Source organism: Micromys minutus (assembly GCF_963924665.1).
Source record: "Micromys minutus genome assembly, chromosome: 17".
NCBI lineage: Eukaryota > Metazoa > Chordata > Mammalia > Rodentia > Muridae > Micromys > Micromys minutus.
This window is the reverse complement of record NC_137952.1, coordinates 35,777,215-35,802,177: the sequence shown is the minus strand read 5'-3', so window position 1 is coordinate 35,802,177 and position 24,963 is coordinate 35,777,215. Positions and strand designations below refer to the sequence as shown.

Genomic DNA, 24,963 nt, shown 5'->3' with positions numbered 1-24,963 from the left:
GAGATCTTCTTCTGGATCTCTCTTATTGCGTCTTCCCCCTTTCCCCATATGTTTCTGCTAAGACATAGGACATCATGTATTCATAAGGCCCCTCGCAGATTTTAGATTTCTCCCTTTATGGAGGCAAAACTAGGTGAACAATGGATCAAGAGAAATAACTTTGTATGCCAGCAAGCCTGAGCTACAGTGGTTTCTGTTCCTAACTTCTGTTTACAGACCTATGAAGATGGACCCTTCCTTCTGGGGTGACTTTGGTCCGACGATACAGAACAGGGCCATGGAACAAATCATTACACCAATGGCTGTCCGGCTTTGTCATCTGCTCGTCTCAGTGGAGAGGAAAGATGTACAGAATAAAGCACTTGCCTCCCTGCAGACGGTGGCAGGGCAACTGACCAGTGCAAGTGAGGAGCTTGTGCGCGTTGCCAGCAGGTGATGTCTCCCTGGAGCTCAAGCCCATTACCCCGACAGATGGTGGGACACATACATAGTACCTGAGCATGGTTTTTAACTCTTTGGGGGCTGGTGGATGTGGCTCGGCTGACCGAGTACTTCTGAGCACATAAGAAGCTCTGGGTTTCATCCCACAGCTGCATGAGCTGGATATGGTGATGTGAACCTGAGCCTATATATAATCTTAGTGCTCAGGAGGCAGACTGTGGAGGGTCAGAAGTTTAAGGTTTTCTTTGGCTATTGTCTTAGTCACTACTCGATTGCTGTGAAGAGACGCCATGACCAAGGCAGCTTTGATAAAGAAAAGCATTTACTTGGGGCTGGCTTACAGTTTCAGAGGTTCAGTCCGTTATTATCATGGCAGGAAGCATGGCAGTGTGCAGGCACACAGGGTGCTGGAGAAGCTGAGAGTTCTGCATTCTGATCCATACGGAGAGAGTCCAGGCTTCGCTTAGAATGGGCTTTTTGAAGCCTCAAAGCCCACCCCTAGTGAGAGGCTTCCTCCAAAGCAGCTATACTTTCTAATCCTTCTAATCCTTTCAAATAGTGCCTCTCCCTGGTGACTAAGCTCTCAAAAAAGGATGGCCTTTGGGGACCATCCTTTTTCACAGCTACATAGCCAAAAGATGTGAAAATAAATTAGCGATTCAATAGAACACTTATCTACAGCAACCCGGGGGGGGGGGGGGGGGGGAGGAAAAGTTGATTTGGCTTAACAGGTTATAATTCATGATCACGGTAGGAACTTGGAAGCAGGAACTAAAGTAGAAACTGCAGAGCAATACTGCCTATTGGGGTGCTCCCTTGGCTTGCTCAGTAATGTCTCTTAGACAGCCTACGCCCACCTGCTCAAGAGTGACATCACCCACAGAAGGCTGGGTTACTTATCAATAAAGAAAATGTCCCCACAGACATGTCTACAGGCAGATCTGATGATGACTATCTTCAGTCCGGGTCCCTTCTCCCAAGTATATCAAGTTGACAACCAAGATTAGGCTATGAAGTTGGGGCAGGGTATAAATATCATGCGACTCTAGTTAAGTAAACTGTTTGTTATGATTTATGTATAGGGTCTGGAGAGATAGCTTCGCAGTTAAGAGTACTTGCTGCTCAGTCATGGACACAGAGCCCATGCAATAACAACATTTGTACACACACATAAAATAAATGAAGTAGAAATTTGTTAACAGAATGATTTTGCACAAGTTCAGTACTTATTTGTAGGTTCTGAATTTCTGGTAATGCACTTCTTAATCACAAAAGGTACAGATAAGTTTTGAGAGAAGCTAAATGTCGTTTGTGTTCAGAGGCATATAAATGTCTTTGCTGCAGTGTCTGTTCCTGGCAAGATAAATGATTTGTATGGAGAACCGTCAGTGTTCATGACCATGGGAAATGCCCCCAGAGCTGCAATAACTCACCTCTGTATGTGACTTTGGCTCCACTAGCTGCTTTTTAAAAAAGATTTATTTATTTTATATGAGTACATTGTTGCTATCAGAAGAGGGCATCAGATCCCGTTGCATGTGATTGCTGGGATTTGAACTCAGGACCTTTGGAAGAGCAGTCAGTGCTCTTAGCCGCTGAGCCATCTCTCCAGCCCTCCACCAGCTTCTGCAGCAGCTCTCTGAGCAGTTCTCAGAAAAGGCCAAATGGAGGCAATCAGCACACCCCACTAAATACTGGGCTGTCGAGTTCCTGCCTTCTGCTGCCGGGCAAACTCTCTAGGGACCAGAACCTGCCTCCTCAGATGCTGCCCGTCAGCATGTGAGAAGAGACCGGCACAGGAATGTGTCTCCTCTTGCTTTGGAACATATCTTATAATGAACATTAGAATCATGAATGAACAAAAGAAAGAAAAAAATTACCCACAAACCTGCTGTCCAGAGACAGACACTCTAAGTAGTCGGATCTATACTTATCCCAGATAATTTTCTTTTTCTCTCTAATTTTTCCCTTCCCACACCACTCCATTTTCCATTTAATATTTTATTTATTTAATGTATAAAGTACACTGTTGCTGTCTTCAGACACAACAGAAGAGGGCATCAGATCCCATTACAGATGGTTGTGAACCACCATGTGGTTGTTGGGGATTGAACTCCGGACCTCTGGAAAAGCAGTCAGTGCACTTAACCTCTGAGCCATCTCTCCAGCCCCTCCATTTTCTTTATTTCTTTCTTTAAATGCATATAAAGATATCTTTGCAGAGTACTGGACAGATGGTTCCACAGTGTAGAGCAAGTCCTGTTCTTAGAGGACCCAGTTCGGTTCCTAGCACCCATGTCAGCTGCTTCACCACCAACCAGGGAATTCTAGGTCCAGGGACTCCCAAACCCTCACCCCACAGACACTGCACTCACCCACACATATGCACATAAAGTCAGTCCTTAAATAATGTCTTTATGATGGACAGATGGAGAGAAATGATAGATGTACATGTAGGGAATAAAATTACATTTTATTCATGTATTCATAAAGAGAGGGAGACATTTACACGGAAACGGAAGATACTGATAATCGTTATATAAAGAGAAGAAAGACAGGCTCAGAGAGACAAACACCATGTTTTATCTCATATGTAAACCTTGGTCTAAAACTGTGTTTGTGTGTCTGTAGAAAGGGAATCATGAGAGGGGAGGAGAGAAAAGAAGTTAATAAAGTGTGTGTGTGTGTGTGTGTGTGTGTGTGTGTGTGTGTAGAAAGGGAATCATGAGAGGGGAGGAGGAGAGAAAAGAAGTTAATAAAGTATGTGTGTGTGTGTGTGTGTGTGTGTGTGTGTGTGTAGAAAGGGAATCATGAGAGGGGAGGAGAGAAAAGTTAATAAAGTATATGTGTGTGTGTGTGTGTGTGTGTGTGTGTGTGTAAAGGAGGAGAATGGAGGACTGTTTGAGTGGTCAGAAGGAGAGGGAGGAGCAGCAGGGAGCACGCTGGAGAGCAGTGAGAGAAATGATAGATTATAATGACACCCAGTGTACGGGCGTGCTTCTGTGAGAGCCAGTACATTGTACATTCGCTTACATTAATCTAAGATGTTTTCAGTTCCGTGCCGGTGTCCTTGTCCACATATATGGCATACGTTGTGGATATGTGTGTGTCTGTGCGGCGCGTGGACATAAAGCAGTCTACATGGATGAGCTGCATTCACCCTGGGTCTGAGTGAACAGCAAGCACTCCGGGGCTGGATAGTGTGCAATGTCATGTGCACCCTGGTGGCTAACACATGCTTAACTGTTTAATACATTTCCAGGGGTGTGGATGGATGAATCTGGGAGGAGTCGAGAGGATATGAGCCAAACTCATCAGATACATGTATAACGTTCTCAAAGAGTTCATTAAAATACAATGCTTCTGAAGGAAGTTGTCAGCATATGACACCTTGTGTACAGTACTGCCTGAGACCCTCACTCTCACACCTGTTTCTCAGCACTTAAAACAATCAGAACTTTCAATCTAGCTATCCTAGCAGTTACTTTACTGCGATTTAAAATTTAATAATCATAAAACATTTTCATTTATTTAAAGAGCTAATTTTTTTATTGCTTTTAATTATGTGTGAGGTTTAGTTCATGTGTCAGTGCCCACAGAGGCCTGAAAAGGATGACGGGATCCTGGAGGTGGGGTTACAGGCGGTTCTGAGCTGCCTAATGTGAGTGCTGAGAACTAACCCTGTACTTGGGTTCTCTCTCTCCAACCCCTCAGATTTGACTGTGTATCTCTGCATGTGCACTTGAGTGCAGTTGCCCAGGAAGACCAGAAGAGGGTGCCAGAGTCCCTGGGGCTGGAGTTACAGAGACACCAGATGTGTGATCTGGGAACCAAACTCAGGCTCTGCTTTATTTTTCAGCTGCACATCTTCCCTTGGTGCTTGCTTATTCAGCTCTTTGGTTCAGCCAATATCTTTGCAAATGTTCTTAGCCTGTGCCCCATCTCTGCTCGTTTAATAATGTCTTTCACAAGCCAGAAATTCTTTTGATGATCCAACTTCACAAAAATTTCTTTCTTTCTTTCTTTCTTTCTTTCTTTCTTTCTTTCTTTCTTTCTTTCTTTCTTCCTTCCTTTCTTTCTTTCTTTCATCTTTGGAGTATGTTTTTTAGTGTTTTGCCTAAAAATGTTTTGCCTAATTCATGACTAGAAAACCGTTCTCAGGAGTGGTGGTGCACACCTTTGGTGCTGGCACTAGGAAATCTGAGACAGAGGATCTCTGTGAGTTTGAGGCCAGCCTGGTCTACATATTGAGCTCCAAAGGACAGGCAAAACCAAAACCAAAACCCCATTTTTTTTGTGTGTGTGTGTGTTTCCTCCCAGGAATTTTGTGTTTGCATGGTCACGTTCTGATCTAGACTCTGGTTTGAGTACAGCTGCTATTCTGGTGGGAGATGCCTGGCCTTCCAGAATCATCCTTTCTTCACTAAGTAGCCTCAGCACCTTTGTCAGATTTACTAGGTTATGTGCACGGGTCTCCATTTGCAGCTTTTATTTCAAATGTCTGTGACGCAGATGCCCACCCATCTTCAATATTGTGGCTTTATGGTGGGTCTTGAAATCTCATCATGTATGGCTTCCACATTTTTTTCTCTTTCTTAGAGATAGTAAACATGTCCTTGTGAAATTGAGAATGTGCTTAGTAATTTCCGTTTAGGAGAATAAAAGCCTAGGATCATGTCGACGAAACAGATCAAAACCAGGACAAACACTTTATTCCAGTCTAAGAACGGAATTCAAAAACACACAAATGGGTTGCACCCCAAGGCAAAGGACACAGAGAGTGTTGGAACACTTGGCATTTGTGTGTAGAAGTAAATGCTGGACTGCATAAAAAATCAATTCAGAATCAATCAAAAGTCTAACTATAACTCTAGCTTATAAATGATCTACAAGAAAGCGTCTTTGAGATCCTGGGTTATAGATTTCTATAAAATGGGAGGCATAATCCATAAGAGGACAAAATAAACTTCCCTTCAGAGGACTTTATGAAACAGAAGAAGAGGCGAGCAGCCAGAGACTAGGAACCACTTTCCAGTGGAGGTGTGCTTACGGTTGTCTGGCGTCATCCTGCAGGCAGAGCAGAGCTGACGGGGCTCACAGACTCAGCTCTCTGTGGCACTTCTATCACGTGCCATATGAAATAGAAACGCTCACACAGATGGGCGTTTGCTGGGGCACATAGTATGTACACATTACAAACATACACTTGATTGTTTTACAGATGTATCCACAGACCGTTTTAGTATTTATACTACTAACATTTGTCTTTTGACTACCAACCCGTTACAAACCCTTTAATTTTTTTGTACTTCTATGATCTCGACGTGCAAACACAATGCTACATGCAATCTTTTGCTCAGGCAGGTAAACAGAGATAACTCTTGAATGATTAAAATACAATCACCAACAGCCATTTTTTCATCAGTAGGAAATCCTGGCTGGTGAGATGGCTCAGTGGGCAGAAATGCTCGTCACTAAGCTTGAGGCTGCAGTTAGACTCCTGTTGTTCTGATAAAACACTGTAAGCTAAAGCAACCTGGGGGAGGGGAGGGTTTCTCTACCACCAGGGAAAACCACGCAGAGGCAGGAGCTACGGAGCGGCGACAAGTGTGCTCTCCATGACCTGCTCAACCTGCTTTCTTCTATAGCCTAGGGCCACCTGCCCAGGGGTGGCACTGCCCACAGTGGGCTTTGCCCTCATACGACCATTATTAAGAAAATGCCCCTACAGCTTGCCTACAGGCTAATCCTGACTGAGGCTTTTCCACAATTCTTGTTCCCACTTAACATTTGATTCTAATTTGTTCGACATAAACCAGGCAACACATCCAGTGACCAGAGTTCAATCCCTGAGCTGACTCTTAACAGGTTGTCCTATGACCTTCAAATGTGACACACACGCACACACACACACACACACACACACACACACTAATTAAAATGAAACAAGTAAATTTTCAGCTTTTAAAGATATTTTTCATGCTATCATTAAAATGTCAAACTGAAGTAAATCTGCTCTAATGAGACACACGCGTCTGAGTCAGTGTCTGTCATCCTAATGGTGGGGCAAATGGCAGCTGGAGGAGCCAGAGCTTTAATTACATCCTGATCCTCAGGCAGCAGCAGACAAAGAGAAAATGTCACACGGGCTTTTGAAACCCCAAAGCCCACTCAGTGACATACTCTTCAATAAGGCCACACCCTCTCCAAGGAGGCCACACCCACTCCAAGGAGGCCACACCCACTCCAAGAAGGCCACACCCCCTAATCCTTCCATGCCCTGGTAACTAAAATATTCAAATATACGAGCCTATGCCAATCTCGTTCAAACTACTTAGACAAAGTCTAAAAGGAAAACAAAAATGGAAGCCATATGTAAAACACGCAGAGTCTTGCTAACACATGGCACTGCCTAACAGTGGTCTTGCTTGCGTCTCTCCATGGTGGCTCCGTATATACCCTAAGTGCATGCAGCAATTCCAGCTATACTTTCTGTTTTTGTTTTGTTTTTCTATTGTAAAATGCTTGTCCCCTGTCTGGCCAAGATTCAGTGAAACTGAAAACTACACATTGTGACTCACTTTTTAAAAAGAATATCCATCTCACATGGTGACTTGGTATCCCTGATTTCTGAAACCCAAGAGCTTCAGTGACAGTGAAAACAGTGACTATATTTCTATATTGTCTATGTTTCTATATTGTCTATGTTTCTATATATAGTGGAACTGAAAAGTAGCAGCTTGCACTCTGCACAAACTTTCTAAAACTTAATTCTTCTCAATTTCTTTAACTTTTGAGACAGAGTGTCATTATGGAGTTTTGATTAGCCTGGAAGTCACTGTATAAACCAGGCCAGTCTGGAATTCTCAGAGACCTGTCTACACCTCTGCCTTCCTGGTGCTGGGATCAAAGGCATGTGCTGTCATGCTTGACCTAAAAATAATCTTTTCATACATAAATAGAAATAGTCTTACAGGATCTGCTGGGTTTTCCATTATTCGAAGAGGTGTGACAACCTCTGAGTGCCTGTCAGAGTAGAAAGTGTCCAGCCATTGACTGGCTGCATTGCTAGGGAGGGTTTGTCTAGAATCACACTGTCATTTCTCCACAGAGAACTGTAACCCACAGGACATCCCACATGGATAATGACAGGTGCACAGTGGGTATTTTGTTTAAAGGATACAAAGTAGCAATAGCTGGGGAAGTGAATTCACATCAAACTATTTGTAACAACACCAAGAGTGACTAGTAATATCTGAACTTTGGGTGAAATCCTGAATTAGTTACCTTGCTGCAACCTAAGGCATTAAAAACATGAACTCGGGGCTGGGGAAATGGCTTCTAGTTTGTTGTTTTAGAAATGCTGTGTGGCCTTGGTGAGTGTCAGCATCAGGGTTGGCAGTATCAGCAGCAGCGTACTTGAGTGGTGAGTTTTCTTGCACTGACCAGCCCAGTAAAGACATCCTGAAGCTTCCAAATATTTCCACAGTTTCTCCCCACTCCCCTTTTTGTGCATGTGTATATGTGTGGAGTATGCATGCATATATACATGTTTGCATGTGTGTAAGTACAGGTATATATGCAGATGTGTGTGCATGTGTATGGAGACCAGAGTATCTTCATCCACTGCTCTCTCACCTATAAACGGAGGCAGGGTCTCTCACCTGAACCTTGCTGACTTATCTACCCTGGTCAGACATCTTGCTCCAGGAAAGCCCCTGTCTCTTGTCTCCTAAATCCTTGGATTACAGGTAGGCTGTCCTACTCACCCAGCATCTATCTGGCTGCCAATATGGATTGTTCCTGCACCGGTTACATTAATCATCCCCACAGACAGGTCCATCTTCACAGGAAAGGGGTTGGTGTGTGATGCCAAGAGTCAAGTCTTGCACACAGGCACTTTGCAGAAGGCTCATTTGATATGCTTGAGAGGACCTTGGAGAACGTCTTTTCTTTTTTTAACTTTGTTTTAAAAAACAAAGATAAATGTACAGATTTTTAAGCATTTTTGCATAAAAGTATACAAATACATTTTTATGAGGTTGTAATTAAGTATTTGTGGGTACATATACATACACATATGTATACATGTGACAATAATATAGGAAAGGAGGTTATTAATTTGAGGAGATAGGAGAGAAACTGGGAGGGGCTGTAGGAAGGAAAGGGGGATGTGATACAGTTCTATTTTAATTAAAATAAATTCTTTTTTTTTTTCTTTTTTCTGGAGAACGTCTTAATGATGACCATCCTCTCAGGATGTTTAGAATTAAAAACCATTCCAAGTGTTGATGAGACTGTGTGGAAACTTGAACCCTCTCATTGCTGATTGGAACATCTACTTTAGAAAATATTCCCTCAAAGTTAAAGGTATACCTGTTGTTACCAGGCATGTATCCAGGAGCAATGGACTCCCGTGTGCACACACAGACCGAGGCATGGATATCAATGGCAAGCATTCTTTCTTTTTAGTTATGTGTCCCTGGGGATTGGACCTAGAACCTGACACCACTAGACAATGATGCATTACAGGGTTATAGCACCAGCTCGTGTGTGTGTGTGTGTGTGTGTGTGTGTGTGTGTGTTAGTTTTTTTGGTTTGGTTTAGGTTTTTTTAGTTTTTGTTTTTCAAGACTGGGTTTCTCTGTGTAACCCTGGCTGTCCTGGAACTTGCTCTGTAGAGCAGGCTGGCCTTAAACTCACAGAAATCCACCTGTGTCTGCCTGCCAAGTGCCGGGGTCAAAGGTGTTCACTACAACACTTGCTTTACTTCATGCTTTGAAATAAGTTCTCAGTAAGTTGTCCCGGCTGGCCTCGTACTCACTTTGTGGCCCACACATGCCTCTGCCTCCTACATAGCTGAGATTTTAGGTGAGCCCCACCTCGCCAAGCATGGTGGCTTTATCTTATCTAATAGCTAAGACAGAATGGCCCCAGGTTTCTTACCTGAAATCCTGGAAGCCAGAAAACACTGGAATCCAGTGTATACAGACTGTTGAGAAGAAAGACCTGAGAGTCAGAATTCTCCACCCAGATGTCTGTCATCAACCTGTTTAAGTTAACAGTGTCAAGTTCGTAGAGGCTGAGGAATATATTGAGGTGACAACTCTAATTCCAAACTAAATCATCCAAAGAAAGGATAAAGAAGAGAGGAGGTTGTTTGCTTTTAAACTCAACATTGTGTCTTGGAGAACAGTCTGTGGCGGGCAAGCACAATTGTCAACTTCATTTTAATAGCCCCCTGGTGCCCTATTCCTTTTTGTATGGGAATTTCCTTGTGGTTCTTTGGTGCAATATCTATCCAGGCTGGCGGGAGACTCTAAGGAGGAGTGGCTTAGGGAGGAAATGAAGCCCGTGGCTGAGTCTCTGATCCTTTCTGGGAGGAACATCCTGCTGATAACGGAGAAGCTTCACCTGCAGCCGGAGCATCAGGGCCACTGGGAGGAGCTAGTAGCCACCGCTCAGCAGATCCTGGTGAACACTAAGAAGGTGAGGCTCCCCTTGGCTGCTTGGTCACTGCTAGAGAACATACTTGGGCATGTAGTTCCCACAGGGACTCCCAACTGTGAAACCTGCCCAAGTGCTCGTCAAGATTACCAATTTAATCAGGGCTAAATTAGAGGCTGCAATGGGAGCTGGTTTAACCACCCCCCCCCTTTCCCAAATACTCTCAATTTTTCATCGTGACCCACATTCCTCGTTAACATGCAACTTAAATTTATTTTGGATATATTATTTATTTTATGCATAGGAGTATTTGCCCGACTGTGTGTCTATGCACTACATCTGTAAAACACTAGAGGCGGTCAGAAGGGGGTGTAGGATCCCCTAGAACTGGAGTTACAGGCAGTCGTGAGCCCCTTTTGTGGATGCTGGGACTCGAACCTAGGTCCTTTGGTAGAGCAGTCAGTGCTCTTAACTGCCGAGTCATCTCTGCAGCCACAGAGCATGCCTTTTTAGACTGGGATATTGCTTTTGGTTCAAATGTGCACCACTGACATATTTTGTTGCTGTTCCTTGTAGAACTTCTGGAGTGTGGCTGATTGGTAGGTGTTTGCACAGGCCGGGTTAGAGAGTAGTTGCAATGGGGGAGGGTGAGAGAAAGTCTTTTGGACTTGGGTAACCTGCCCCAGGGTTAGGGAGTGGACAGAGCTGTCCAGGAGAGGCAGTTAGGCTACAAAAGCTGTCTCAAGAAAGCTTCCAGAACAAGCCAGCCCTCTAGCCCATCATTCTCGTCTAAATAATAATCCGCCCTTGAACGGTCCAGGAGTGAAGGCAGCTACTTTAGACCTTTGGTTTACAGCTGTAAACCTCTAAGACTGGAGTGTGGGTTCTCAGGTCCAGTCACCTCGCCTAGTGCCTGTATTTGGTTACATTTAGGTGAACGGAAAAGGTAAAGTTTCCTAGGCTTAAACCTCAAGGCTCCAAAAATGTTATCTTCAACTCTCTTTTCTGTTGTGACGACGCCATCAGGTCTTGCTCCTTGATGATACTGCAGCGGTGAGGAAGACCGTGCCGGCAGCCAATTGGTGTCTGACATGCCTGGATTCGCTGGAGGCGGCCGAGGACGCCACCTCGCTGCGCACCTCGCTCGCTGACCTGGCGGCTGCGCTGCTCCGACTGGGCGGCCTGACCGGGCGCTGGGCCTGGGACGAGCGTTTGGGTCGAGCTCGCCACCGTCTAGGGTACTGCGTCCCCGCGCTGCTCGCGGTCACCCGCGGTCACCTCGGGCATCCCCACGACGAACAGCTGGTGGCCTCACGGCGCCGTGTCTTTGCTCTGACCAGGCAGAGCCTCGAAGAGCTTCTGAATGCGCTGCAGCCTGGCGTCGCAGGGCCCAGCGCGCTCGCTCAGAATGGCGCATTGGCGCACCATCTGTGCAAGCTGCGAAGGGTCCTGGAGGAGCCCGGGCCTAGTCACCTGCGTAGTGAGCTACTAGATGCACCACTGGCCGCCGTGGTGTGGCACTGCCTGCGCCTAGCTGCCTGCTCCACGCCACGGGAGAGGATGCACCTGGTGTCCCACTGCCGGAGGCTGCTGCAACTCCGACCCGGGGTGCACGGGCTTCCTCTGACCAGACCAGGGACCGAATGTGAAGCTCTGCGGGCCGCGACCGACGCGCTCTTTCGGGGAGTCCGTGCCGGGTTACTGCGCCAGATTCTAGACACGTTTACAGATACCCAAAGTCCTCTAGAGAGGCTGGTCCAGGCCGCCTTGACGACTTCCACGATCAGGTCTCGCTGTGATAGCGAAGCCTTGGCAGAGACTCTCCAGCTTCTTCTCTATGCTTTCCAGAACCAAGCTAAGCAGATGATCCGGGTGGCGCACTTGGTTTGGGTCTGCTGCCCCCAACAGCAAACTGGCAGAGACGTGGAGGTTGAGGTGGCAGGTCTTCAGAGGCTTGTGATCAAAGCGAATGAACTCTTCTCACAAAGTCTCCAAACACCTTGCCTGGCCTGGAGCCCAGCTACCCTGCAGGCCCTGCTTGAGGCCTGGGCCAGGGAATCCGAACACCTCCTGGCATGCTTTGATGTCGTTCTCAACATTCCAGAATTCCTGAGTTTGTCCATCCAGGAAATGACTAAACACTTGGACTTGTACAAGAGGGCTCTGAGGAGCGGAGCGTCCAGAGAGTTTTCCAGATCTGTGGCACTCTTACGCGGAAGGGCCACCCACATAGTGCAAGTGATGAGCAGATATGTAGGTCAAGACCCTGATCCTATTTTCCGGAATGGGATGAGAGTTGTGGTTCAGCAGCTGGCACAGTCTTCCGTGAGCCTGGGTGCAGCCGCTGAAGGCAGCAGAGGTGGGGACAGTGCTCAGGACACAGATGTCTTTTTAACCATGGCAAAGCACCTCATCTATTCAGCCCAGCAAGTCCACGAGGGGCTGGATGGGACCAACCACCCAGACATCCTCAGTCCACTTCGAGTCCAAGTGCAAAGCTTTGACACGACTAAGGGATGGTCTTACTATATCCACCCCAGCCCTCAGCATTCCGCAGCTTCTGAAATGAGATGCCAGCAGGTACCTGGGTTAGGGGAAAGCGGCCCAAACACTTTCCTCCCAGTAGAACAACTTTCCTACACAGTGGTTCCCGGCACCTGCATACTTGGGTGGGGATCTCCACTCCCTGCTGTTAGCAAAGGTGCCACTGCTGTGGACAAGGAGGATCACCAGTTAGGGACCTTACCATGCACCAACAGGCCAGAGCATGATTCTACTGTGGATACAGTCCAAGAGACCCGAGCTCAGGAAGAAACTCTGGGGTCAGAGAAGATGACAAGGCTACGAGAATTCTCAACACTGGCACCTTCAATTCTTGATCTAGCCAAGGAGGAAGTCCACGATGCAAACACTAGAAGTGACGGGCTTCTGGGAGTAGCTTTCCAGCAATCCGAGATGACCAGGGAAGACAGGCAGGGTTTGGTAGCCAGGGCTGGTGACTGGTACCCTCTGTGTGAACAACTGTTTTGCCGTAGCCTTGTGACTGAATTACCTGGGAACATGGCAGCATTTGTGGAGCTTCAGCAGGATTTGGCCTTGATGATTCAAATAGCAGCCAAAAGTGGCCCTGTGAATTTGGGCAAAAAGAGCCCTGACCCAATAGGGCACCCAGGACTGCTTTTAGAGCTACAAGACAGATCAGAAAAGACAAAGATCTATGCTAAACAACTGTTGGACCAAGTTCTGTCCTCTGATGGTCTCCAAGAGCCCACACTGAGGAAAGAGAGCATTGACAATGGGTGCCTTCTGTGGGCAGTCGCTGTCCAAGACCTGATGCAGTGCATGGAGAGACTCAGCAGGAGACAGGGTCTGTTCCTACTGCCCCTGCGACAGGCAGTGAAGAACCAGCAAGGGTTGCAGGAAGGGTTAGGTCAGACAGCGGAGATTTCTCAAAGGTTACAAGAGGCTGCCAGGCTGTCTAGCGATCTGTGTGGGGATGCACAGGTAAAGGCTGAGATCTCCCTTCTGTGTGGGGAAGTTCATGTACTCACAGATGCTTTGCTGGAGATGGCACACATCTTGGTCTCCTCCCCCAAGCCATGTCCCAGCCTCTCTACACGTTTTGAACTTCTCTGCTTGGAACTCAGCCTTCGAGCCAAGGCCCTGACCGACTACTTAACCAGCATCAACGCAGCCTATGAGTATATGTTCCAAGATGCTGTTGGCAAGAGCTCCCAGACCAGGATAGAAGGCATGTTGTCTGCTATCCAAGCTGTGCAGAGGATCATAGCAGGAGGTCAAGAGTCTGAACCCTTCCAGGAAGACCTTCTTATGTCTTTAGAGAGCATTCTTGTGCTCACTAAGGAAGTGGCCAAAATGGCCCCTATGCTCCAAGGGGAACAGAGGTCGCATATGCTGGACTGGCTTCAGTGGGAATGGGCAGCTAAAGTCCACCATGCAATGACCCAGCTCCAGGCCTTGGAGGGTGGTCACTCGGAGGCCTGCAGGTTGTTGGCCCAATGCTTGAAACCTGGGGAGATGCAAACAAAGGCCCTAGAAGAAGATTCTGTCCAGCTCCAGCCCCACTGTAAAGAGGGTGCATCAGGAACCACTTCTGAAGGCAGTGTGGATTCTCAGGGTGCTGTTCCCAAAGGCACCCCAGAAAGCTCAGTGGAAACCTGTGCTGATGAGCTAACCACCATCAGGACCACCACCACAGGCATGAGCATGGTAGGCTACTTGGCATCATTCGTCTACCTCCTTCTGGACCTAATTGTAGTAACCGAAGACACTAGCACATTCCAGGGATGTGATGCACACTTGTATAATTCACACAAGGAGGCAGAACAAGCTGCTTATAAAAGCTAAAGCTTGGGGATCAGACACTCTGGCCCGTAACTCCCTCTTCCATACCCTTAACAAACTTAGAGAAGTCTCGGCACCATTTAGACTCCAGCATTCTAGTCCTACAGAGGGCTGATGAATGCATCTATGCAAATATATTTTCCTTCCTTTCAACATCTCGTCTGTGTCCTAAAACTCATGCCTAAGCTTTTCCAGCACTTTAGTGGGATTTTCCCTTATCACTTTGGCTGAACTTTGCTTTGAATGGCAGTACCCAGGCTGCTTATCCACTTTGACCTCTGTAGATGTCACCTTCTCAAAGGACAAGAATACAACTAGGACCACAATAGTAGAGGAGAAAGGGATTTATTAGAAAGATGCTGGGTCTGTTAATACCTCCCTACACACCTGCTTCCTTCTGGGACAAGACAAGACACTTAGCCACTAAAGGTATCTGAAAAATTTTGTGTATTTCTATTGAACATAACCAAAGCCATGCAATAGCCAAGTTTATTTATAGAGAATCAGACAATTTATACTCTGGGGATTAAGAAAGGTCACATGTGTTCAAGCCGTATACAATCACAAGAACAAACTGCATGTGGCAAAATCATATTTTTTTCATAGAGGCATAAAAACATATAACAGTAGCCAGTTGTAATGAGTAATTCAAAGTAAACTCATTCCACTGAGGGGCAAGAAGAAAGCACAATCTAAGGACAATTCTGTGTTTTTGGAAAAACCAAAGTCACAAGACTCCTGTGTTGTTTTTCTTGGGGTTTTCTCACAAACACTCAGACTAACCCCATCATGACCATGGACGGCTGCACAGAATATTCCACAACTCTACAGGGAGTTTCCCAAGATAAAACTGATGACACCACACCATGCTTTACCCTTGTCCTTATTATCCTTTCTTATTTTTTTTCCTCACCAAAATGTCACTCCCACAAAAGGGACCCTGTGACCAAAGTAACAGGGAGAATGATATGCTATTCCCCAGTGTTCTGGGCTTGCCTGCTCCTCTCTCAGTCTTATAAATAAGAATAGCGTGCAGGCTCCATTGCCCCTGGTTCTCCATAGTCTTCAGCACACTCTGAGTCACCCGCTCACTTGCCTTCTGTTTCTGTCAATGCACCAGAAGCACCTCCCATAGCTATAAGGCAGGGTGACAGGGCAGGGTGAAGTTAGCCACTCAGGTCAGAAGCTCTGCAAACAAAACAACAACACACTCTTTCAGCCCCATTCTCACTCCTGAAAGGATGCCAGTGGGAAGTGCTTCACTTCTGAAGTCTCTAACACGAAGCTTGGAGCCATGTCTAGATTTAGATGCTCAGACTCTCTGGTAGATGTTTAGAAGGCCGTTTCCCAGTTTCCACACCTTATTAGTTGGGGTTTGTATTGCTGTGGTAGACATCATGACCAATTCAGTTTGGAAAAAAAAGTATTTAATTGGCCTTATGTTTTCAGAGGGTTAGGGTCCATGATGGTGGAGTGAAGGTGTGATGGTTAAAGCCTCAGAGAGTTCACTTCTTGATCTGCATGTAGGAGGCAGAGAACACATTGGGAATAGTGGGGGCTTCTGAAACCTCAAAAGTGATACATTTAGTCACATACAGATCTCCTTCAACAAGGCCATACCTCCTCACCCTTCCCCACAAGTTCCATTAACTGAGGACCAAGTATTCAAACACATGAGCTTAGAGAGGCCAGTCTCATTGACACCTGCACACTCACTCTTAGTTCCAGGCCACCATGTCCCTTCTCTGTGGTCTTTAGTCACTGCTGATGAATTCTTGGTCAACAACTATCAATTATCTCCCCCTCCTCCTCTTCCCCCCTCCTCCTTCCCCCTTCCTCCTCCCGTCCCTTTAACCTCTTCCTCCCTTCTCCTCCCCTCCCCTTCCTCCTCCTCCTCCTGCCCTTCCCCTTCTCCTCCCTTTTACCTCCTCCCCCCTCCTCCCCTCCCTTTCCTCCTCCTCCTTCCCTCCCTCTCCCCCTCCCCCTCCTCCTTCTTCTTTAACTTATGCTGCCTCCTCAACTTTTGACAGGTTGGCCAGTGGTTCTCTCTAGAAAAAGCCTCTGCCCACCACCACCCAATTCCCTGTGTCTTTCTTTAAAAATGATTTAAAAACCAATTAAGAGCACCAGGGGAAGGCTTAGTTGATAAAGTACTTTCTGCACAAGCATTAGAACTTAAACTCTATTCCCAGATTAAAAACCCAGGTTCACAAATATACACACTTGCAATCTTGGCACAGGGGAAGGAGAAATGGGCAAATCCCTGGTTGGTTAGTATAACCTGATCAGAGAGTTCTAGCACAATGGCAAGTCCTGTCTCAAAAAAACAAAGCAGACAGCTCCTGCGGAACACTGGCCTCTGCTTGTGTGCTTGTGTGTGAACACACACACACACACACACACACACACAGAGAGAGAGAGAGATAGAATTAACATCCTCACTGCAGTTCAGACGCCCAAGTGTTAGGAACTGTGTTGTTCTATACCTCGAACCCACTGCCTTCTTTCAGCACCAGAGTGACAGTCTCTCTCTGCCTCCCGTTCAGATGGACCAGACTGTTCCAGAGGACAGCAGTGCAGACAGTGAGAACAAAATCACCCATATCATACAAGAGATGGCCACCGAGGTGCTCCTGATGGCTCAGAGCTTGAGGAAGAGAGGGCGAGTTCTGGTACTTGGTGTTTGGGTCATGGTGGTGGGTGGTTGGTCACCACTGTTAGCCCTAGACAGTGCTGGAAGGCCACAGTGAAGATCTGATCAGTTCTCGTCTCTGTAGAGCTCATCTCCGTTCTCTCTTCCCCTCCTCTTTTTGGCTACTACAGTTTTATCAGTTGTGACAGGGAAGATAATTTTGCCAAATTTGGCATGTGGTAAAATTAGTAAAATGGAGTCAGTCATTACCCAGAATGTAATGGTGAATTGGTTAAACTGCTTTGGCTCCTGATGGGTCACATGCCCAGGAACTCTTTGGATTCACAAGTGAAAGTCATAGATATACCAGCTAATTTTGATACATCTTGACTAGTTCAATGGCCGAGCACTTCAGCTGTCCAAGTAGTCATTGACCACAGATGGTGCCAACGTGGTAGGCAAGAACTCACTTTTAAAAACTAATTGGAGATTCCTGAACGGAACACACATGCACCATGATATAAATTTAGGAGGAGGGGAGAATTGGTTTCTCAAGGAGCTGAGCCAAGTCACCCAGTAAAGGAACACAGCCACTGGTGGGGATTTATCCTGGGCCCCTCTAAAGGTTTCAAGCTGCCTCAGAAAGCTTAGCCTCAGAGGTGTTGGGAGCCCCTGCTGTGTAGAGACAGACAGGCTGCTCAGAGACAGAGATCCAGATGGTAGATACTACCTGCTTCCCCCAAGCAAATCACCAAAGGATAGGGATAAAATAAAAATTAATTCAATTGTTTTTAAGGATAAAAGAGAGTATAATGGTAATTGTTTAAATGTTCTTAAGTATTCATGGAATAAAGAAATTCAGGCCTTTGATCTCAAATGTAGGAAACAAAGGCAAGGAGAAAGAATAGAAGGATTGAGAAAAATACATTAAGAGAAATTTGAAAAAGTCTATGCCAGGGAAAATACTCAGATTCTTTTGAACATGGTCTACACAGAAATTCTGGGATTGTTCAACTTAGTATGACAGCTTAGAAATAGGCTTATACAGTAAGGGAATTTAATTAAAGTTAAATGAATATATAAATAACTTATTGAGGCTTTTGATCTTAAATTATAGGTCAAAGAGCAGGGAATAAGTGGAAAAAACGTATCCCAGACAGATAAAGAGACTTATGTTAATTAAAATTACATAAAGAGAAGTGGTCATATGTACCCACAGAAATATTAATCTCCACAGAAGGGAGGACTTAAGTATACAGAAGAATAAATAATCAAGGCTTTGATCTTAAATTATTGGTTGAAAAGCAAGAGATAGGTGGCCTAACCTATCCCAGACAGTAGAAACTTAGGCCTCACTCTCAATATTAAAAATTAATTATGTAAGAAAAAAAGGAGATAGTGGAGGAGCACTATCTCAACAAATAATATTTTTTTAGATTGCTTTAATTGCTTTGAGTTAATTATCAAGATGAAGCTGATTTTAAGTTTGATATTTATGATATTAAAAATTCTCTGGGAGAGAGGTCATGCTATTAATTTATTCTATACCTTTAATGATTTTCAGTTACTAGGCCGAGAACATGCTATTTTGGGAGAGAGGCTCTGTATTTGTGTTGACAGGAAAGGAGAAAAGGTTTTGGACCTCTCCCAGCGTGATATGGATCAGATATGACAGGAGAAGACCCCCTGAAGATCTTGGCTGCAAAAAAAATTTGAGAAAATCAAACAGGATAAGTAACTTCATCTTCTGGTTCCTCAAAATGGGGACAGCCTAGTAACTGGTTTAGACATAAAAATGTCTCTAGCCAAAACTTCAGCTAAAATGAGACAATAAATCTTGTTGGTTATGGAATCCTTAAGATTCTTTGTGCCCTTTTTCATATGGCATGAATGAAGATTTATTACAATTGGTCATTGATCAAGTTAACTTATAGACAGTTGTCTTTCACCTGCTTAAACAAGGAGCAAAATTTTGTCCTTAGCTGACCTATGAACCATGCAGAATCCATACAAATATCTTAAAAGTACTAAAATTTTGGTACTAAATGGCAGCTGGGTTGCCTGACTTTCCTCAGCCCCCACACAAAGGAGATTGTTTCTTGTTTAGTCAGGTTTTTTTTCCAATGCAAGAGAAAGAAAGCCCTTAGAGCTGTTTCAGGAGATGCGGGCTCAAGCTAAAAATGAGTATACTTCCATGCAGAAGTAGGCTGAACCAAGAGAGCTTCGGGCAAGCATTGTAATTTGTCCCTGATGTCTTAGGAGAAACTTGTGAAGGCAGTGTTTTCCTACTTTTAACACTTTTATCTTTGATATAGACCAAAGATCAGCTCATTGCCTCTGCCAGGAAAGTCTCAGCTTCTGGAAAAAACCTCACCAGACTCATTTACATCATTGCCAAGAACTGCATAGATCAGAGATGCTCCCAGGAGCTTCGGTGTATGGTGGAGCAGATTCAAACCATGAGCAGCCAGCTCAGCATCATCTCCAGGTAGGAAGCAGCTTGGGGGAGAACAGCTAAGCTTTTACGAATGGGGATGGAAGGAGAGTCATGTGTACGTGTTTAATGATTTACCATCCAAGAGTTGACACTGGTCCTTCCCCCATTCAGAACAAGGGCCCTTACTTCAGTAGCACTACTGTGCTCACAACACTTCAGGGGTAGTTAGACTTCTACACAAATGACTGATACCTTTCTTTATAACCATGTGTAAAACATGACAATTAATGTAATGTTTTTACATTAATCATATCTAATGAAAAAGCCAACTATTTTTTAAAATATGGTGCTCGGTGGTGTTTTGGACAGTGACCGACTTTGTATTTGATGGTGGTTAATTATAAGATTAATCATGTAATGACAGCACAGACCTCTTGGTTTGTGGAGGTACACTCTGATGTTCACACAAAGACAAAAACTACCTGACAACACAGTTCTCAGATGGATTCCTATCACTGATTCCTGGGCTGTACATTAATAGCAGTCAATCAGGCTGGGCATGGGGGCCATATAATCTCAGCACTTGAAGGTAGAGACAGGAGGATCAGGAGTCCAAGGTCTGCCTCAGCTCCACAGTAAGTTCAAGTCTATTCAGGCCACACAAGACCCTATCTCAACAAACACACACAACGGGTGAAAACAGGAAAAACACCAGCAGGAAGCATGTGCTAAAGTTAGCCCATTTATAAACTGAAGTAGCGGTGCACACCTATAATCCCAGCATTTAAGAGGTAGAAGCAGAAGTTCAAGGCCATCCTTGGTTGCATAATGAGCTTGGGGTCGGCTCAGGCTACAGGAGACTCGGTCTTGCACCACCATCCCAAAAGACTGAGCCGTGTAATATGCCTCAGTCCTGGAGATGAGTCATTTCCATTAACTGCCTTCCCATAACAGCTCTTCTGTTGATACACATTATACATCATGAAAGAATTATAAATGTTTTAGTTCCACCGAGTCCGTTAGACCCTGCAGTGGCATATTGACTAATAATATGTTCTCATGGTGACAGTCTTACCTATAATAAGGCTTGTATGTTAAAACTACTGTCACTGTGAGCGAGAGGTCTTAGATATGACACAGGACATCAGGACAGACATGGTTTCTTGAGGCTGCAAGATTTACTTAATGCCATGTACAGACAGACAACAGCAAGGCAGGGGCTGTGAAGACAGGAATAAGAGCCCAAATGGCAGAAAATGGGAGTCTCTTCTTACACCTTTCTGACAGGAGGGAGGTTCTACAGCATGAGCCTACAGCCAGGCTGGTCTCAGGCAGGGGCATGGAAGGGAGTTCAGAGCAGGATGGGTGGTGCCAATACCCACTCTGATATAAGCTCACTTCCCCAATGTGCGACCCTAGATGCAGCATCTGGAAGTCTGTTAGCAAGGGATCACACAGCTGCTCGATTCTTACATTACATTCTCATGGGTAAAAGATAAAAATAACATTGTGCAAAACAATGTGCATCTTTTACGTTTTTGTCCATTCATTTATTAATTTATTATATATACACACACATCCAGAGAACACAAGTGGAAGTCATAGAAGGACTTGTAGGATGGCTTGGAGGTTAAGAGCACTGGCTGCTCTTCCAGAGGATCCAGCTTTGATTCCCAACACCCACGTGGTGGCTCACATCTGTAACTCCAGATCCAGATAATTGGCACATGTGTGGCATGTGTGTATACATGCAGGTCAAATGCCTATACATATATAAATAAATCTTTTAAAAACAGTAATAAGACAGTGCCAAGCAGGGAGGATACACAAGAAAACTTACCTGTGTCAAATGGCAGGAGGAGCTGGGGAAACAGGCAGAACCATTCCCTGTGGTTCTCAGGGGAATGATCGCACAAGGCCAAATGAGCAGGCGAAGTAAGCATATGCAGGACAGATGGTTGACTATGGAAGGTCTGTCTGCAGGTAAGTTCACAACTTCTGGTAACTGCTGAGCCCTAGAGAAGGCAGTCCTCCAGTATCAGCCCTTAGAACAGTCTTCCTGTGGAATAGAAAGGTAACTCAGTTGGCAGTGTGCTTGCCCCACATGCATGAGGAGGAGCTGAGCTTGGTCCGCAGCACTCATCTCAAAGCTAGGTGTGGGGGTGCATACTCATAACCCAGGGCTGCGGAGGTGAACGAGGACTTCTCCCCAGCTTGCTGCTCTGGCCAAGCCTGTAAGCAGTGCCAGGCTCAGCTAGAGCTGCTGTCTCAAGAACAAACAAAAAAGTGGAAAGCAATTGAGGAAAACACCTTACATTGATCTGTGGTTCGAGCGCATGCACACATACACATATACATAAATCTCTTCTTAATATTTTCATCAAAGCATCTTAGCTTTCTATACAAGGCTTACACTGTGAATTCTGGTATTTATTGGCAACTGCCTCCTAACCTGGGATAAAGATTTCTCTCTCTCCAAACGCCCCCAGTGTAAAGGCCTCCCTTACGAGAAGCAAGTCCTCTGAAGAGCTCCTTGTGGACAATGCACAGCAGCTCCTCCAGGTTGTCTCCAAGACCGTGAGGGCTGTGGAAGCTGCCTGTCTTCGGGTGAGTGCCTGACAAAAAGCAGGCTGTCACAAGGACACCTCTCTTAGCTCCCAACTCTATCACTTCCTAAACCAGTCTCCTCCCTTCCTGTGAGCTTATTTGCTTGATTTCCATTAGTCCCACCTGAATCTTACTTCTTTAGCTGTATCAGATCTGCAGGTGAGCCTACCACAGCATTCTGTGAAGCTTTTACTGCTGTCTTCTGTCTCCAGTAGTCAACCCTTTGTTTAGTTAGCTGAACAGTTTTTGTTTTTGAGATAAGAAAATAGATGGCCTATTGCTGACTTCAAACCCAATACATAGCTCAGTCTGACCTTTAACTCCGGATTTTTTGCCTTGTGAGTTCTGAGATTATAAGTATACACTACCAATCCTGGATCCATTTATTTATTTGTTATAGTTTTTTATCTTTTGTAGAATTTGTCATTTACCTATGCATTTTTGCCCACATTTCAATTAAAGTCACAGAAATATATATTAATTGTAGGTGTTTTTAAACCTTCTTTTCTGATAACATGGCTCAGATAAGGAAATGCTTCCATGAGATCATTTTCTCAACTACTGATCAAGGGGGGAGGACCCAGACCATTGTGGGTGGTGCCATCCCTGGGCTGGTACTCATGGGTTCTATAAGAAAGCAGGCTGAGCAAGCCAGGGGAAGCAAGCCAGTAAGTGACATCCCTCCATGGCCTCTGCATCAGCTCCTGCTTCCTGACCTGCTTGAGTTCCAGTCCTGACTTCCTTTGGTGATGAACAGCAATGTGGAAGTGTAAGCTGAATAAACCCTTTCCTCCCCAACTTGCTTCTTGGTCATGATGTTTGTACAAGAATAGAAACTCTGACTAGGACAGTTTTGTTTGTAAGTCTCATAACTTTCCACTGGAAAAATGACATTACATGTAGATTTGTAGATAACATGTGTATGTGTGTGTATGTATATACATGTTCTTGTTTTCCAGGCACCCCGTGTAGGAGGTGAGGCTGTCTTGTCAGGCATTGTCTTGAGCTGGGGTTTTATTACTGAGATTGCAGGGAGGGTGTTGGGCTTGCTAGCCTTAACTGTGTTTATTTGGTTGCCATCTCCTCAGTGGCTGGAGGCTTTAATTCAATAAAGGGACAGATTTTGGCAGTAATTATGCCTATGTGATGGGAGTTGCTCTCGTCTCCAAGGCCTGCATCTCAGATAGATGCTCTCAGTCCCCTGACACAGCCTGAGCTTTTCTCAGAGCATCAGGGAGCCCTTGACAGCAGACACTAAGTGTACATGAACCTTCTGTGTGGATGGGTGCTGTGCTCACACTAATCTACATTTGGACGTTAGCAATTTGTTGATTTTATTTTCCAAGCCTGGAGGTCAAAGCCAGTGCCCTCAAGATGCTAGACGGGTACTCTACTACTGAGCTACATCCAGAGCCCTTTAAAATGTTTCCTCAGTCCTCGCATTCAATTCCATAGCTGCCCTGTCTCCCTCCCATGCTGAGTCTTACACAAATCAGCGCTGTTTCCCATCTCTCCTCAGAGATGACTGCTTTCCAATACGTCCGAGGCTGAAGAACTTCAAACTCAGCTCTCTGTTAGATTAAAAACAGCATAGTTTTGTGTATTACCTGATTTTGTCTCATTGGGGTGGAAACGACACTTTTTCTGGCTTCCCATATTTTCAATGACAGCTGCTGATGAACAGTATTTGCATGCCTAAAAGAATAGCTCTTCTGGGGGTTAACACTAGGACTCCGGATATGGAAGCTGGCAGATCTGATTAAGATTATCTTTAGGTATACAGCAAATGGGAGGCCAGCCTGGACTACATGAGGGCTTGTCTCAAAGCAAAACAAAACCCAAACAAAAACAGATTAAATAAATAAGAAAGATTCCTTAGGCCTTTCTGTGTGAGGCCCACCTCTGTCTTCATTACTGTCCCAGGTCTGGCAGTTTATCCTTCGGACATATCTACCTCTGCTGAAGGGATGGAACATCTCTACTGTATGGACGCCTCTCCATTCATGACGGATTTATGCCCCCATAAGCCTACATTAAATTGAAAGTAGTTAAGTCATAAGTACATTTGCCAGACATGGTAACTCACATGTAATCCCATTGTCTGGAGGCTGAGGGAGGAGGATCGGAAGCTGAAGGCTAGACTGGAACACAGAATGATGAGGCCTTGTCTAAAAGGCTAAACAAAAACATAGATGATGCATTAATAGTCTAACCCAATTTTTAAAAATTGCTTTTTTTTTTGTAGTATGAATGTTTTACCTGAAGGTGTATCTGTGCACCACATGTGTGCTCTACCCTCAGAGATCATAAGAGGGCATCAGAACTGGAGTTACAAATGACTGTGAGCACGTGGGTGGTGGGATTCTAACCCAGGTACCGTACAAGAGCAGCCAACGCTCTTAACTGCTGAGACATGGCTCCAAGCCCTCACCTAATAGTGTCTTTATGTCTGTGTACCACATGTATCCCTTGGAACAGGAGTTAGAGGTGTTTGTAAACCATCCATCGTATGGGTGCTGGATCCCCAGGAAGAGCAATCCCTGTGTTCTTAGCTGCTGGGAACGGATTTATAAGAATTGGCTATGTTTTCAGAACATTTCACTGGGATGAATATAAAGCCCTTTGTTCTACTTTTCATCTCCTTTCAGGGTGGGCAGTCTCCACATGCCTTCAAACGTAATAGTGTGATGGTGTAAAACCAGAGCTGTCTTAATAGAAAGGCAGCCCCTAATACTCTAGCAGGAACCTTGTAAGAGCAAGTTCCAAACGGGTGACCCTGAGATCACGTGGCCAGCATCCTCAGTCACTATCGAGCACTGAGCTGGAGCACCCTTTCACTCTTGCAGGGTTTGAGATGGCCTTCCTCAGATCCAGAGGAACTGGAGGTTGCTGCCCTCTGCACACAGTGGAAGAGGAAACTATTACAACACCGACTTCAAGAAGCTTCAAACGAAGACTGTGATGAGCTGGGTTTAAGAAAAACAAGCACAAGAAAACCCCCAGCCTTGGCAGCTCTTGTCCAAGAAGCACTGTAA

The 24,963-nt window shown here is 45.2% G+C and overlaps 1 protein-coding gene across 1 annotated transcript; it reads left to right on the top strand.

Annotated features, from left to right (window-relative positions):
- Positions 1-220: 220 nt before the first annotated feature.
- On the top strand, positions 221-24,963 carry LOC308431762 (uncharacterized protein; the record flags this gene model as incomplete). The annotated part of the gene is made up of 7 exons (XM_080931341.1): positions 221-432; positions 9,746-9,929; positions 10,914-14,117; positions 16,763-16,924; positions 19,200-19,372; positions 21,811-21,928; positions 24,775-24,963. 7 exons carry the CDS (start codon positions 221-223, stop codon positions 24,961-24,963), a joined length of 4,242 nt encoding a protein of 1,413 aa, XP_080787467.1.